General features: G+C 38.5%; 1 protein-coding gene across 2 annotated transcripts in view; it reads left to right on the forward strand.

Moving 5' to 3' along the window:
- CTPS2 (CTP synthase 2) overlaps window positions 1–17,291 on the forward strand; it is a 62,922-nt gene that overhangs the window by 15,949 nt on the left and 29,682 nt on the right. The window contains exon 13 of one of the 2 annotated variants that reach the window (XM_069003000.1): window positions 377–420. The exons of the other annotated variant lie outside the window; for it this stretch is intronic. Within the exon in view, the coding sequence (XP_068859101.1) occupies window positions 377–420 (44 nt within the window). The remainder of the gene's footprint in view (window positions 1–376; window positions 421–17,291) is intronic. 2 annotated transcript variants of the gene reach the window in all.

Below are 17,291 nucleotides of genomic sequence, written 5' to 3' on the forward strand. Positions count from 1 at the left end.
TAGAGTTACCTCTGTAGTCTCTTTCTGAAGTGGGCAGGCAGTGAGGAGTAAAATGTGAGAAGTGGTTTTCTCACTTGCCTTCATTTCCCAGAGTAGCCAAACAAGAGCAATTGCAGTAGTAGTATGAAGAAATTTAACTTATCAATGAATTTCTAATACTAAGAGCTGAGAGGAAAGTGTTTTGTAAAGCAGGAAAGGGAACGTATGTGGCTGAGGTTATATGCTTCCTGAGGTTGCTTCAAACGTGGCGCAGGATGCGTTTCAGCACATGAGATTGTAACAGATGTGGACAAGCCTTGAAATGCCACAGAGCTGTTAGGAGTTTGTCGTGCATGTAGAGCAAATGTACTGTGTTTACTTTGAACTTCTATTCCAGATGCAAATTCTACAGAATTTGACCCAGACACAAAAAACCCTGTTGTAAGTACTGTTTTTTTCCTGCATGTGTTTTGTGAGCATACATCTTTGTTAAAAAGGGAGCTACCTCTGTGTTAGTTAAAATCTATCTATATTTTTATGTGGTTGGACATGAGGTGGTATCACATGGTGCCAGTCCTTACTCTATTAAAAAGGTATTTTCTTTTGATAGTCTCTTGCCATTGTCTGTTTGCTTCTGTGAATTGCCTTAGCTTTATTGTTGTTATTTTTCTAGTAGTTTCCTTGTCTGTAAACTCATGCTGGGAGTAGACAATAGTGATTAGGTTGGCTTTACTAGGGAATAAAATATAAAAGGGAGCTGAAAAGTGTAGCACAAAGCTATTACCAAAATAAAAATTTATATGACAAGATAAGGATTAAATGGAATGGGTTAAAAAAATTCTTATATTTCCTTTACATATATAGTATAAATAACCACGACATCCCTCCTCCCCATGCATCTTATTTTTTGACAAAAATTTCAATGTCCCAGATATGGCAGGGCTCTCTGCATCATAGGCTGATGGTAGGATTTTAGAGTGGATTTCGTCACACTATTAATGTAGTAAAACTTAAAAGTGATCAGTGAAAGAGGGTTTTTAAGAAGATGAAAAAGAACAGAAATAAATATGAGAAATAAAGCAATTATCTTGGTGTGAGATGTAAACATCTGCTCTAGAGCCAAATTAGGTGGGTTGCTCACAGTGACCTACTATTTCTGTATGAATTTCCTTCAAAAGAATTTTGTTGGGATTTGCAAGTAAAACATACTTTTTTTCATGTCTGCTTAGTCTGAAATTTGCAAATAGGAGGGTTTTCAGAGCGTTTGCCCTGTCTGTCAAAGTTGCTTGTTTGTATAGAAAAGAGAATCTAGTCTGAACTTTTGAAGGTAAATTAAAGACCTTCAGAGTTTCAGTGTGAGACTTGCTGCTAAAACTTGGTGGTGTTGGGAGAAGTCCTCAGGTGTGTGAAGGTAAACTTTGCTTTTGGCATCAAATCTGTGGCCTTGCCATAGTTAGAGCTTTCTTCCTTCCTCCTTGAATGTGTGCAAACATGTACTCTTTCACTGCAGGGGTCAATTTCATAACAGCAATATGTTGTAAAATGTGAAAGATGTTGAAAGCTTACTGTAAAATTCTAGGTTGTAAGAAGAGACAAAATAGAAAACTGATTCTGGGGCATCCTTGTTTCTAGAGCATTTTGAGTGCCAGTTTTATTTAATTGTATTTGGGTGATTTGCAGTTTGCATTCAGGGGCAAGTAAGGTAGATATGTTAAAGAGAAAATTATGTGGACATAAAGTTAAGAAAATAATGGAATGAATGTATGTGTTGTAGAAGAGTAATACATTGTTTACAATGGAAGTGTCATCATTGCAGTATGTATAATGGATATTCTGTTTTTCTGAGCTACAGTAAGGTTCTGAAATTGGTTATCGACAGTCATATTTCAGCATCTTAATCTGATCTTTGGCACCTCAGTTCTGGACAAGAAACAGATGTAAATCATTCCAAGTGGGAGATTTGCACTACCAGTAATTAGAGCTGCTAAATAATCTGCCTTAGCAGAGTCCATCTTGTGTGAAAACTGTTTGGATATTCTATATAATCAATAAAAACAGTTGGGAGAGAAGCAGATTACTGAAGCTTGTGAACTACCAAACTGATGTAGATGTTTCATTATCCAAGAAAGTTAAATGGAATATATCAGCATTGATAGTATCTTGTGATGCCACTGTGTGCTAACTTAGGACTGAAGCAGTGTACTTTTCTTTTGGTTTCCCCTCCTTTGGAAACTGAAGAGGGAGCAGAAAGGTACTGGTGAGGCAGTAGTTACATTCCCTTTTATTTTTTAAAAAAGAGACAAAACTTGAAACGTAGTTTGGCAGGGGAACTGAGGAGCATCATAAAATATGCAGCTACTTACATTGCTTCTTAATTTGCTAAGCATTCAGGTACTCAGAACTGTACTACTGAAGTTGATATTTTCCTCTAAACGGCTTAGAAAATATTTCAGTCTCCTTTGTTTCCCTTTGTTGTCTGCATCTATGGAAATTTGAACCTTTTTGTTGCAAATAAAAACTACAAGTTATGAAGTACTCATGTAACTCAGTATTACACAGAATCACAGAATCATTTAGATTGGAAAAGACCTCCAAGATCATTAAGTCCAACCTTAAACCAAATACGACCTTGTCGACTAGACTACGGCCCTAAGTACCACGTACAGTCACGTCTTGAACGCCTCCAGAGAGGATGGCCCCACCATGTCCCTGGGCAGCCCATTCCAGTCCTTAGCAACCCTTTCCATGAATAAATTATTCCCGGTTTCCAACCAGAACCTCCCGTGGCACAGCTTGAGGCCATTTCCTCTCATCCTGTCACTGGCTGCCTGAGAGAAGAGCCCGATCCCCATCTGGCTACAGCATCCTGTCAGGCACTTGTGGGAGAGTGATAAGGTCACCCCTGAGCCTCCTTTTCTCCAGGATAAGCACCAGCTCCCTCAGCAGCTCCACATCAGACTTGTGCTCCAGACCCTTCATCAGCTCTGTTGCCTTTTTCTGGACATGCTCCAGCACCTCAGTGTCCTTTTCCCCAGGGCAGCTTTCCAGCCACTCTTTCCCAAGCCTGGAGTGTTGCCCTAGTTCAGTAGGGAAGATCAGGGAAGTACCTGAGCTCTGAGCACAGCCCAAGTTCTTGTTCTCATCTTGGTTGGTTATTTGCAGGTGATGTTCCCATTATGTATTTTTAAGATTTCTGCTTTGCTTTCTAGCCTTTTTAAAATTTTTAGTATTCTTTGCAGGAGAGGATGGCTATTCAGAAAAGTAATGCATTTGCTTGAGTGTAGAGCTTGGTATGAATTTTCTCATGCAAATGGTAATTTCAAGAAGAGCTCCTATAAAAGGGAAACTGTATAGTCTGAACTGCTAGTGAGGTGGATTCGCTGGATGGATGAAGAGTTATTTGTTTTGTTCCATTTCTCTCATCTTCCTCTACTATTAAACTTGGATTTTTTTTTTTAATGATCCTTTTAATTATTTTCTTTTTCAATTTTTTTGCAACTGCATCTAATACTGTTCTGAAATAAAAAAAGACTCTTCCTGGAAATAATTTTCCTTTTTTTTTTCTTTGATTAAAAAAGCTAATTTTAATTGTGACTGTTGTTCTTCATGACCAGTTACACCTTGTATAGGATTAAGAACCTGGACTTAACTGCACTGGGTAAAATAACCGCATTTTCTGTCTGTTCAAGAAATTGTGCAGAAGTATATTTTGCCAGTAGGTGACACTCTTAAAACATGTTAGTTTCCTGGCGCCCATGTTTCCTATTCAGGGTGTCAGTAACCTGATTGAATTCCAAAATTTCTAAGGTTGTCTAAGAGATGAAAAGGTATGTATGTCTCACACATGCAAAAGCACCTCTTAAAATTCTGTTATTGTACTTAGGTGTGTGTGTAAAGTCCCTAGGGGAGCTTAGTTAACATAATGTGCATGTAGTGTATTTAATTTTGAAATCATAGCATATTCTTAATTTAGAGTATTTTCATAAACCAGAAAAAAAGTAATAAATATGATTTTCTTTCTTCCAAGAAATAATACATTTCAACAATTAAAGGGCTTTTGTAAAAGAATGGCCTAGGAGCATGTTAGGACATTCATAGCATGTTTAAAGATCGTATTTTTAGGGCTTCTATTCATGCATCACTGGTGTGGAATACAATATTTCTCATTTCCTGGGGGAGAAATTCAGGGTTAGGGACCACAGTAGTATGGGATCTTGAATGCACTTGACAGGCTTTGTAATTAAGCTGAGTCTTTAAGTCCTTAAGTAACTCTGAGATCTAAGTGATTTATCAAGATAATGGATGATGTTGGTGTTAAAATTCAGTCCAAAATTCGTTATCTAGTAGGATTAGTGCCTAATCCACTGATTACTTGTCTTCAAAATGTCTGTTCTTCATATTTCTCTTTCACTAATTTCTTCTTGAAGTAAATAATACTGCCCATGAATCACATGTGTGAAAACACATCTGTTACAGGAATCATGCAATGAAAAGGTTAAGACTGCACCAAATAAAGCTAATGAATTTTAACTACAACAACAGTTTATAGATAAATACTCGTGTTCCCATTTACAGAGTCATAACAAAAAAAGTACATACTTAGGTAAATATAATTTAAAATGAGCATCTAATGTTGCAGTTATCATACTTGGCCTTGTTACATTGCTATTGAAAATAAGTACTTCATTTTCTAAAAATATGAACTGCTTGTTGTATGAAGTGTCATCTTTTGTGAATGATGAAACTGAACTGGGAGGAGAATTGAATAGTATACACTAGGAAACACTCCTGAAATGGAGTGTTGCACCTTTCTTACTGTGTGTTTTAGAAACTGTGTGCTTTGAATTTCTCTGGAGGTCCAAATAATAGCCCAGGTAAAGCAGGATTTGTTAAATAACGTCTCAAATGTAGCATGAAATAGAAACAGTAGTTCTGAACTAGTTGGAAGGCGTTTTAGCTGGAATGTGTGGCTGGTGACTGTGGAGGAAACACAATACAGACATACTGTGTTATCTGTTAAATCTTTATTCCATATGCTTCAAAATAATAACAAATCTGTGGGTTTAGATGTACACACAATGTAAACAAATGCCAGGCTCTTCTTCAAAGCAGTGATACTTGTTCTTGCAGATGCCTCACTGTCCTGTGCCAGTTATCCTTTTTACAATCATCATAAACTCATCAAAGCTGACAGATCCATCCTTATTTTTGTCCAACGATTTAATTATGTTATCAAGTGAGAATTGATCCTGTTTTTATGGGACGAGAATTAAAAAAAGAGAAAGAATGAAATAATTAGATCTCCATGAGCATTTTTCTATGAAGAATGTTGCCAAGAAGTGACTCAGTCAATACCAGTCAATGTTACTTGAAGGTGTTACTGGTGGTGTTGTGTTTACTAGTTTGACTGGTTAAACTAGTAGGACAGTGTCTGCTATTGCCTGCCAAAAATGTTAACAAAGATAAATAACCATTTGAGAAATATGAAGTGTTACTCAGATGGGTTACTTCAGTCTTCTGGGTAAGTTTGGAATATGGGAAACGGAGCAGGTGAAATAGCTGCAGCAGGTACATAATCACCAGTAAAAATTAATATGCATACCACCTAATCCTTTGTTAGATACTAAATTGGGCCCTGCATGCACTATTTAAAAACATATTGCTACTGTCTTTATGCTTTGGGCTAGGATCTGAGGGTCTCTTTCCCTCCCTTTCCCCCCTCTTTAGTAGGAATACTGTATTCACTGTTGAAAAAATCTTGCTAATGTATTAAATCTAGTTTAGATTAGTAGCTTCTTTTATTTGTGTCTGGTAAGAGTGCATGTAGCACTTATGTATGCAGTGAATATTCTGATAACAACCCTGATCAGGCTAATTAAATACTATCAACCAAATCTAGAGTTACAATTTAAATTCTTAAAATGTTTTCTTTTTTTCATACCATGAATCTCTGCATGTTTTGTAACATCCTGTTATGTTTTGATATTGATTTATTATGGTGCCATAAATGTCTGCAAACAGACTGGTTGCTTGAAAATGTCTGAGGTCCAGATAGAAAACATCAGTATTGCTTTTTCTGAACAGTTCCATTTCCACATATCTGGGAGAATGGGTATGATGCTGAATTGTCTTCAGCTAACACAAAAAGCATTATTTTTCTGAATTTGCCATCACATTTCTATTAATTTTTGGCAGTTAATTTCTAAGCTGTCTTTTAAAGGAAAGAAAAAACCCTTTGTGTTTTTTTACAGTTTTTTTGGGAATCTGTTGTTAATAAGTCATTTCACGTTAATTGAAATGACTAAATTGGATTATTGTAGTTCTCAAAATATATATTTTTCTATGGGAGTGCCACTTATTTCAGATCTTCAGCAAAAATTGCTTTTGTGAGATATCCAAACCACAGTATTTAAAGATTTGTCTAGCAAAAGAGTCTAAATTGAGTCCTAATGCAGTTCAGGAAAGATTTGGCAGAGAATATATTTAAAATCAGAACATATATATTTTTTTCTAGCTACAGGAAGTGAGTATTTCTCTCTCTAGCTTGGTGGCATCTCATTTCTTTACTTGGCATTGTTCTGGAATGGCAAAACTTTTTTTTATTTTGTGATGGTGGTAATTTAACCTAGATAGAAATTGGGTGAGGTCTCTTGCTTTTAAATGTGTTCTACTGTTTTACTTGATTTATAGATATTTTTCCTATATATTTTATAGATTCAAGATTAGTTAATTAGACTGAAATAAAGAATACTTTATAAGATTCAGCTACAATATTTCAGGTGAAATTTGGCTTGCATTAAAAAAAACACCGAAAAACCAAACCCAAACAGAACAGCTTCTTAGATTTTTTCCATTTTGTTTCATAGGACTTTGTTAAAACTCTGTGCTCAAATATCTGTTTGGAGCTACTGTTCATCAATGTAAATGAAGTTTTATAAGCCAAACCTTATTTAAGAATTAGGGATTTAGTGAAACCATTTGGGCACAGTAATCTGCCCTGAACATCACTGCCTGTATTTCCTTTTTCCTATGCATTTCATGGAAGCACAGTGAATACAGTGACAGTGAAACTTACCTTCAGGTACTGTGCAAACTGATTCTGAAGGAGATTCTTCAGCCCGCCAATGGACAGTGCACTGGTGCTGCCCTCCTGTAAAGCATACTGGGTAAAATACTTCAGAAGGTTTTCGTTGAGTAGATGTTCCATGTTTTCTCAGATGTTGTCTTGAAGAATAACTGCAAACAAAGCAGACAATACCAGTCAGAATTTGAAATATATCTGACACTCTTTCCATTGTTTAGTTAACCGTTTAATGAATAATACTTAACCTAGATGAAAAGAGTTGGGGTTTTTCTTCTGTAAAATTGATCAACTTTCCCAAGAAAGGAAATGATCTAAGTTAGGTTTAAGGATTTGAAAGACCCAATATATGTAGGTTATGCTTACCTCACTCAGGGTCCGGAGCTTTCAGATGTATCCAGCAGTGAGAGTCTCAGACTGGGGCAACCTTTATAGTTGCTTGCATGCTCCACCCTAATTATGAAACTAGCATGTGTCATTGAGTCAGTGCACTAGTTATTGTGTTTTCAATAGTCAAAGGAATTGGATACTTTAGCAGTAGAAATGAGTAATATTTTTTTATCTCTGTAATGTGTCATCATCCTCCACTGCACTTGATGTATATTTACTTGGTCTTTATAGTTGATACTGGAGAGGTTTTCTTGCTTGAATTTGTGTATTCTTCACTTCAAGATGAACTACACTCAAAGAGGTGTGAAGAAGACTCCTATGGGGATATGTATAGCATTTGTTATTACAGTGGCCTTTTGGAAAATTGCAAATATAAGGGTTTTTTAAAAAATATCCAGATATGTAAATTAAATAATAAGAAGCTACTCACTCTTTGTATGAGTAGATAATCACACTTATCCAAATTTTGTACTATTTCTTAGCACTGGAAAGAGATGCCTTTCCTCTGGAATAAAATTCTGGTTGCTAGTGTTAAGAATCAAAACATTCCATGATGTTAATGGAAAAAACCAGAAGCGCTCTAAATGAGAGAGCTGAATGTAAGGTTCAGAAAAACCTCTCAGGAACACCTTTATAACTGAGTATTGTGTTCTGCAGGTTCTGAATGTGCCATTCCAAATGCTCCAATGGTTTTATCATGTTCCATTGATTCTCTGTGGGGCATCCTGGAGTTGATAATCAGCCTGTGGTTGATGCTTCATGACCCAACACTGTTAATTTTGCAACTACTGAGTTGCTGGCTCTGGCTGTGGTTTCTCCTTGTGGTTTGTAATCTGCCTGCTGTCTGTTGTAATTTTTTTTATGGTTGGCTCCAGACCCACTGACTAGATTTTTCACCCTGTTCATCACTTCTTGAGAATCAGTTGTCATTGCATCACTTACACCTCTAAACCAAGAGCTTTGTGGGTCTGTAGGAGATGGATGGGATAGAAGGGTTGTTTTTGGAACTGCAGGTGCATGGATGTAGGATTCCATCATAGTAAGAGGCTTCCTGAGAAGACCAGGCAAACTTTGGTAGATGAATTACATAGATACCTTGCATTAGCAGCCCATTTGAATGTGCTTGTACTGACTTCCAAGTGTCAGAAGAGTATTAGAAGAGTCCCTAGAGATCATATAATTAATTCTTTCCTTTTACCTGGAGTGAGATCACCAATATTTGTGCTGGATGTCTGCTGAACTTAAGTGCCTTAAATAATGGGGAATCCACAACCTCCTTATCTGGTCTATTCCTTGGGGGTTTTTTAGACTGTATTTCCACAAGCCTTGCTGCACTTAAGCCCTTTGATTCTCCTTGTCTCCACAGATAGGCAGAACAGACCTATCATCTTCCTTCTTAAAATGGCCTTTGACATCAGCAAAATTCCCTGTCCTCCTTTTTTTTTGATTCAGAAATCCCTGCTAGTTTGGGCTTCCTTTGTGAGTTCTGCTGCTTAGATCTAGTAATTTCTTCCTGACTTTCTTCCGTTGGTTCCCATTCTGCCTGAGATGCCATGTCCAAAGTTGTACCACTCGTTTACCACTCTGGGTGCTCATGGGGTTGCAGATTTAAATAGTTCCAGAGGCATTTCGTTGATAAGAACAATCTCTATGTTATTTTACACGGAGGTGTCCAGCTACAGGTTTTTAACAGTGGAAGACTGTCAAGTTTCTTGACACTTAATTTCAAGATTGTGGCGAGAACAAATACACTGATTTCATATTCATTGCAAAAGCTTGGCATTAGCTTGAGGTTCACAGAACTGAAGCAAGGCATCCCCCAGTATCTGTCCAGTCCTGTTGAAGGACAAAGCTGGAAGTACACTTTCTCCTGTGTTTGCTTTTTGGCTCTACAGAAATTCAGGAGCTTCTGCTGTCTATACTTGCAGAACCTCTCCTGCTGCTGTGAGATATGGGAGTAGCAGTGCAAGCAGGTGTGGGACTCATGGCCTGGAATGCATTGTATGGGTTAGGGTGAGTCCCATACATCAAACTGGGGCATGAACTCTGTGGTCATTCATGACAATAAGATAACCATAAGTCCTTTTGTCTTCTTTTTCTTTCTGCCAACAAAATGAAAAAGAAATATCTGTCTCTTTCTCCTTTCATCCTCTTTTCCACCTTTGGTCAGTGGTGAAATTTTAGTAGTACTGCATGACCAGGTGATCTGCTAATTCCTCCCTGCAGCTCCTGTCTGGTAGCCTCACCATCCTTACTGCTTTATCCCTTTTGGAAGCAGTGCCGGCAAGCTGGTGTGCCTGCTCTGTATTGTTGACATTACAGTATTTGCAAGATTTGTTTTAAGTATTCAAATGACTTCTCTTTGTACCTAAGGCACCTCCCTGAGTATAAAACGTAGTAGTAAGATGCTTAGTAGTATGGAAAAGCTGCATTTCGAGGGATCACAACTCGGGAAATTCAGCACATTAGCCTTGTTAATTTGCTAAGGGTTGATTAAAGAACACCACCTAATTGCAAAATAGCGTAACCGGTTTGACTGAAACATCTTCCCATGAAAGTGAGAGACCAGCGTCTGGAAATTTGGGTGATTTCCTCAAGAGTTGTGTGTGAAATCTGGGGATGAATCCAGTGTCCTCAAATCAGCTTTATTCACAAGGCACTGTAATCTATGAGGCTATTTGAGTGAAAGACTGGTGGAACTGGGATTTAGAGTTTGATCTCCTGACTCTTTGTTTCTCTTCATTCTCATTTAGCCTGCAGTGCCCTCCTCCAATAGTTTGTGTGGCATCTCTGAACTCTGTATTGGAATCAGCCACAGAACTCAGTTTGACAGGCCCCAGTACATTGTCTTTTCCAGAAGACCTCTTTGTAGGACTTAAGTGCTGTTCTGAAATATGTCCATCTTACACAGCACAGCCCAGCAATGGCAGAATGATATCCAGGTGTAAGGAATTCTGGTTGCTCACTAAGAATTTGAACAAAAGTGGAGGAAGATAGTATGTTACTGTTGCTGCTGTTAGATGATGTGTGACTAGCAGATAGCAGCATTTATCTATGCTAAAGAACAGCACTTGGAGCTTTTAAGTCTGTGCAAGCTGACTTCCAGCATAGAAGCAGCAATCCAGTTTTGGTTACAGTGCCTTGCTGCTCTTTCTCGCTTGTATGAAAATATATTATTCCTGCATGTATGAAAATATATCATTCCATGACATAATTCAATTGGGTTTGCCCTGGGCTAGAGAAGTCATATTAGTAAGCACAGTATCCTTTTGGAATTGACATTTTTATTTTAGTTTAGACACAAAGCCATTAGCAAAAAGAGGACTAAGTGGATGATGTCTTCTAAGTTTGTTTAGGGATGCACATCACATGTCCCTGTGATGGTTGTGTGTCATTTTCTTTCAGTGATGGTGTGTGCAGATTCAGTATTCACTCAAAACTGGCTACTGGTGAATATTTCCCTAGTAAACTGGTTTGTTGGCATATTTGGAGTAAACAATTCCAGTCACATTGGAGACTAAGGGAACACAAGCTGCAAGGATGACTGAAGTTTGGGCAACACCACTAGTAGTAGGAGGGGTGAAGTTTATGGCATCACAGTCATGTGCATTTAACGATAGATTAAATGGGATGGTAATTCAGGTGCTGTCTCTTTTGCCCTTGTCACATCCTTCCTGCCACCACTGATGGCTGAATGTTATGTGGATCTGTGCTCGTTGTTTACCTTAACGTGCTGGACTATAAATTGGATTGGTCTGCAAGTGGTTTTCTATGCCATTCATTGACACTGTTGGAAGGGACAGGGCACTGGCCACACGGGTGGGGCCGTCACCTGAGGGCAGCAACTATCTCACATTATCCTATTTAATCCCCTGGTGATGGGTTACCGCCCTAACCCTCCAGTATTTTTCCACCTTCTTTGGTGTATTTTATTGTAGCAGCACCAGGCTTAGCCGTATGTGACCCCAGCAGCTTTAAAGCTAGCTGGGGAATCTCTGTGAGGTTTATGTTACAGCCTGGCCAAAGTATTGAAATACCTGCTGTCAAGGGGAAGTTTGCTGTAATGGAGAACATACCTTTGTGGATGTTGAGCACTTGAAAGAGCAGGAAGCAGCTTTGTGCTTAGTGTTCACTTATTTCTACTTATGTAGTGCTTGTGCATCATCTTAAGCTTACAGACATCCATCGCTAGATCAAAGCCCTTTGTTGACTTTGCTTACTTTCTGTAGTGGGAGAAAGATGATGGGACAATTAAAGTAAATTGGGTTGGATCAGGGACTCTGTGGAACATACGAGTCCTATCTGATTTGCAAAGAAATCTTGTGCAGGTGTCAAGTAAGTTTGGTTCTTATTGAGTGAAAAAGCAGAGCAGAATTTGTATAGAACTAGGGCTAGTGTAAACAATGTACATGTGTCTGTGCCTGTGTAAATTACCGATCCCCACGCTGCATCTGAAGTTAAATATGGGATACACTCTACTGTAGATAATTTGCAAATGATGAAAACCATGGAGAAGCAGATGTCTGCTACTATCACAGGATGTATTCATTTCAGCTCTAAGGGCTTTGGTGAGTTTTGCGGAAAATCAGTCCTGCAACTGCAGGCAGCCATCTTCAGGCATTCTTGAGCTGTCTGCAAAAAGGAAAAGGCTTTAAAGTTGGGATACTGAGAGCCAGTCTAACACATGGGTAACTTTTTCAAGATGTGTGGTGGCTGGCATACGTGGGAACTAGCTCTGTAGTGGAAATAGGGGAGTTGTGATAGAACTTTTCAGTGTTGCCAGTTGGTTCTTACTGTTAGTCTAGGAGGAGACAAAGGACTGACTGAGAGAAAAAGAACATCCAGTGAACAAACTTTCTGAAAAAGATGAAGTAATTACGGGTGAGAAGTTCAGCAAACTGCACTACGGTCATTGTAGAGAACATGGCATTGCTTTGAGGGATGGAACTGTTAGATGGAAGTTGGGATGAGTTGTAAAATCCTTTATGTGTCACAGGTGATGCATTCCCTATGTTAAAATTGTCATTGTTTGTAAAACCTGTAGTGGTGACGTGTAAAAGGGTTGTCTCATCTCACAAATTAAACTTGAGCTATATGGGTTATCCTGACAAGAGTCTCTTGCAGACCCTCCCTTGTGACATATACCTAATGAGCTGTTGAAGGTGTCTCCCTAACCAGGACTGGGTGCGACTGCTACGGGGATGAATGATTTAATAAGATGCATTGTTTGTAGTCAGCTTTAAATTGGTGATGTGTTACTCATTGTAGCTATATGTGTCAGCTGTTGCTGCCATACATACACATCTGGCAGACTTAATTTATTGCTGAAACTCCCTGTGAGGTAGGTATTCTATATTGCACAAGATAGTTTTGAGGGAGAATGTGGTTCAATAACAGATTTCATCCTTCCGTTTTGTGAACCTTGACTTGTGCAGCCGTGCAATATGGTTGTTACTGCCACAGCTGAAATTTACAGTTATGTAGTTGCTAAAACCCTAAACCTTTTTGTTCCATACTAAACTCGGGTTTGTTTTTTGAAATTCTTCAGAGTGATGAAAAATGTGTAAATCTCCATTCCAGCAAAACATACATGGATTTATGGAGGAGTGACTGGGGTTGAGTTTTCAGGTAGGGCAAAGTAAGTATAACTAAGGTAATGCTGTACAAGAGGCACTAGTGAGTTTGTTATTTCTGGTGAGATTGATTAGGTCTTTTCTCAGCTCTCCTTTGACACTGGAGATGCCTGGAGTCTCTAGATGTCACAGCTTTATCTGAAAACCTTTCTTCATCCTGAAGAAAAAATCGATGAGGAGAGGTGTAATCAAGTTTGTAATTCATTTTTGGAGCACGTTGTTGCTCTCAACAATGCAAACCTGATGGATTGTTTAAAAGAGGTCTAGCAGTGCATCTAATAAGGCACATGGGCACATAATTTAGGGGTTACATGACACTGAGATGCCTCATCTCAAAAGGGGAAATGTACTGCTAAGAAACTCCCTTGCCCAGCATACTTTTTAGCTAGAAATAGTTATAATCTGTTTTCATGCAAATCCAGGACTACTGTCTGTTAATGTAATAATCCTACTAGTGAGTCAGAAATGTTGTATCTGGTTGTCTTGATCCTGGAAGGGTGTAATCCATTTTGTATTCTTAGAATTTATTTAAAGTGATTTGACAGACAGCAGTCTGATACCATTTGAGTTTGTGTAACTTTCTTGTAAAGCCTACAGTTTAAGATGAGAGTATGGTGACATGATAGGATGCTCTTGATTTTCTTTGTGGGCCTGTGGGAAAGATGGGGAATCCTGGGTTCTGGGTTCTCTAAAACAATTTTGGCTTTTCTATTAAACAGCAGAAGCTGGGAGAATGAGTATTCTGGTGTTTTGACCCCATGGACCAGTGTGCACTCCTCTGTGGGTGTAGACTGGGTAGGGACGGGGGGCTCTCAGCATATTTAATAATGTTCAAGCCCCTAGAAATCAGAGATTGAGGTCTTTTATCAGAGTTGTGCTGCAGTGACCCTTTAGTCCCTGTGACCCTGCTGGAGCTGTGCTGACTTTGCTGCTGAAGTGGAAGGGAATTACTGACATAGTGCCACAACACGGAGCTAAAGGCGCTTGTGCTAGATAATGACCGCCTGCATTCCTCTGTGAACAGGTACGTCTGGGAAAACAGCAACTGTGAGAGGTGCCCTTAGGGAGAAAGAAATGGAGGTCATTTTTGGCTGGAAACATCTGAATCTCTGTTCAATTTCTTCACATTCAGCACTGTGTACCTGGATGGTCAGCCTTGCTGGCCTGATCAGACTCAGCAGCACAAAATGCAAAGGCAGGGGAATAAATAGGACAGTGGTAAGAACTGTGGAGCTCTCTTTTTGATTCAAAGAAAGAGGTGCTTACATGCCCCAGTAGAGCTCCAGAAGTTACTAATTCTCAGTCAGAAGTCTGCAAGTGAGCCATGTCATGTAAAATCAGATTATTAGTGGTATTCTGGGGTATGTTTCATTACCAATGGGAAACATAACAAAAATGATGCTACAAAGTAATGGCTTTACCTTTGGCATAGAAATCCCTCATCTGTTATCATTTTGATGTATCAGTATCTAGATATAATAGATGTTTGCTAAATTATTTCCAAAGGAAAACTGTCAAAATTACCATTAGTAACTTTCAGATCTCTCTGATACAGGAATTTTAGGACAATGGAAGCAAGAAGCTGGTAGAAAAGTCTCCCCCCATCCTCTGTTTTGACCAAGTAAGACTCGGATATGAGGGAAAATCGAAGAAATTAGTGGGACTAGTGAGGCTTATGAGAAGAGTAGCAGTTGTCTAACTAACAGTATAGAACAATCAGTTTTCTAACTATTTTATAAGTGATTATGGCCTATTGAAAGAAATTAAGCTATTGCTACTTACAGAAATTGTAGTCAAGAAAGGATAATGCTTGTATACCTATCTTAATTTTAGATTTTCTAATTACCCAATTTGATTATTAAATCAAAATCAAATTATGCTAAGTTCAATAAGTAACAGCAGTAGCAGTTTGGAATTTCTCAGTTTACACAACTGCATCAAGTGAGGAATTTATAAACATCTGTAAACTAGAACTTCTGAAGAAGTAAATTTGCATTTTGTTGTAAACTGAAATTAAAAAATTATCCACCTCAGCCATAAGTCACTTCTCGGCTGTGCTGGTGGGGAAACCAACTATCAATTAAGTTGAGTTTACCTTAAAGCCAGTTTTAGTGACTAGTCTTCACTTCAACACAAAAGGATTTTGCTTTTTTTTGTTTTTTTTTTCTTCCTGTAATACACAGGAATTCACAGCTAAGCTGTAACAAACTGGAGCCTTAAGTAATTTATTAGGATTCAAAATCAAGAGTGGAGAGAATGTTATAAGGAAGTTTTAAGTGTCTGTAGCTTGTAAGGCTGTGCACCAGATGCCATGTGGAGCTCAGCCTTAAGGCTGGCATCAGTTTGGAACAGACCTGTGTAACCCCAAGATACCTGTGCATGCTATGCCAAAATGTCAAAAGAGAAACATTGGTTTTCCTCTGAGACATTACTAAAGTCTATTTTTCCCAGCACCTCTGCACAGTCACCTTCTGTTGCCCACTGGATCCTAGTATTAAAAAGCCCTAATATCTAGCTGTGAAGAGTCTGGAATTATAAATTTGAAAATAAGGAAAATGTATGTCTAAAACCACTTGGTGATTATTGCATTTCAGCTGAAAGATAATAGGATTTATTAGCTATGGCTTCCACTGACATTGTCATTTGGCCTGGCTAATTAGGGAAAGCTTGTGTAGGCATCAGAAATGTAACCTTGCCGTGAAACTGTTAACTTTGGTCTTCACTGATGAGAAGGAAGCCCAATAGTTGCCCAAGAGCCTGGGAAAAACACCAAAACCTCAGTATTGCTCAATCTGTAAAATGAAAAATTAATTTTGACAAATCACAGCAGACATGCTGTGTCTGCAATCAACACAGATCAGTGACAGTGCTTTCTTGCACAGCTTGACTTTGTGCACAACTTTTTTGTCTTGTGGCAAAGAAATATTCTAATCTTTCTCAGAATAATCCATTCTAAGTAGAGATAATTAGAGTTCTTGCAAGGTTTGTGTTGTCTTGCTGTTTCTCTCACTGTGAATGTGGAATTGTAAGTGATACTATAAAGAAAATACATGAATTCACTAATACAAAGTAAATTACCATTTTTGAGATTCAGTATCATTAACGCCATTATGTGGTGAATATATTTATATTATCACCTTCTCATCCAACTTAACTCACTTTTACCTGCATTTTCTGAGCTGAAACTTAAGTAATGAGACATTTAATAAAATCTGTCTTCTTGGAGGCATTAATAGAGCCAATACTTAAGCAAACAACTGAAAAAGTTTCTAAAAATCCTTTTGTCAGTGAACTTATTTTCTTCGTTCCACCACATACTTGCAAACTCAGCAAAACCTGAACGTCAAGTGACAAACAGCGCTTGGGAGGACCTTTATTTGGGATAAGGAATTAAAAGGAGAGAACCCTGCTTTTCTCTTAGAACCCGAACTGAGCTGATGAAATACATTTGTGAACTAAGCACACCTATGATTATATCACAGAAAGGCAGTGTGTGTGTTCTACAGGGCATATTATGGTATCCCCTTTACTTTAAGAAGAGCACACTGGGTAGACCACAGCTCCATCTAGACCAAAGGCCCACTTGGCCCATGATCTGTCTCTCCCTTTACAAAATCTTTGTTGGCAGTGTCCCAAACTGTTATAGCTGCCCGGGTGCCCTGTACTTCTACATTTCTGTTAAAGCATCAGCTACATTGCCTGGCATGGCCATCAGGTAGTTCAGACTATGGGTCTCTGTGTCTCCACTGAGGCATTTGCCACTTGGGCAGCTCTGGGTGACAAGGCCGATGGGCAGTTACTCACCACAGCTGTTTCATCCTTCCACTGCCTCAAAATTGAATGAGTACCATCTGTTTCCAGTGATTCTTTACTGTCTGTTTTGGAACCACTTCTTTTAACACTCCAATTTGAGATGGGCACATCAGAGTTTCCCCTGAGGATGGGTTTTAGCTTGGGAATGTCTTTCAACTCCTTGACACTGCACACAAGCAGAATGCTCATGTTTTTTAGGCCATGGTCATAGTTCTGAGTATGAGTTTGATCTTTTAGTCCTGATAATTGATTAACTTCCCAATGCCATTTTTGTCCTTAAATGAAAACAAATGAAAATAATTGACTCTCAGTTATTGATGCCTTTTACAAGTTTCTTCTTAAATATTTGGGGGATGAGATTAATGATTTGGTATTTATATCTTTAACTTAAAGGT

The sequence above is a fragment of the Aphelocoma coerulescens genome, chromosome 1 (genome assembly GCF_041296385.1).
Source record: "Aphelocoma coerulescens isolate FSJ_1873_10779 chromosome 1, UR_Acoe_1.0, whole genome shotgun sequence".
Taxonomy (NCBI): domain Eukaryota; kingdom Metazoa; phylum Chordata; class Aves; order Passeriformes; family Corvidae; genus Aphelocoma; species Aphelocoma coerulescens.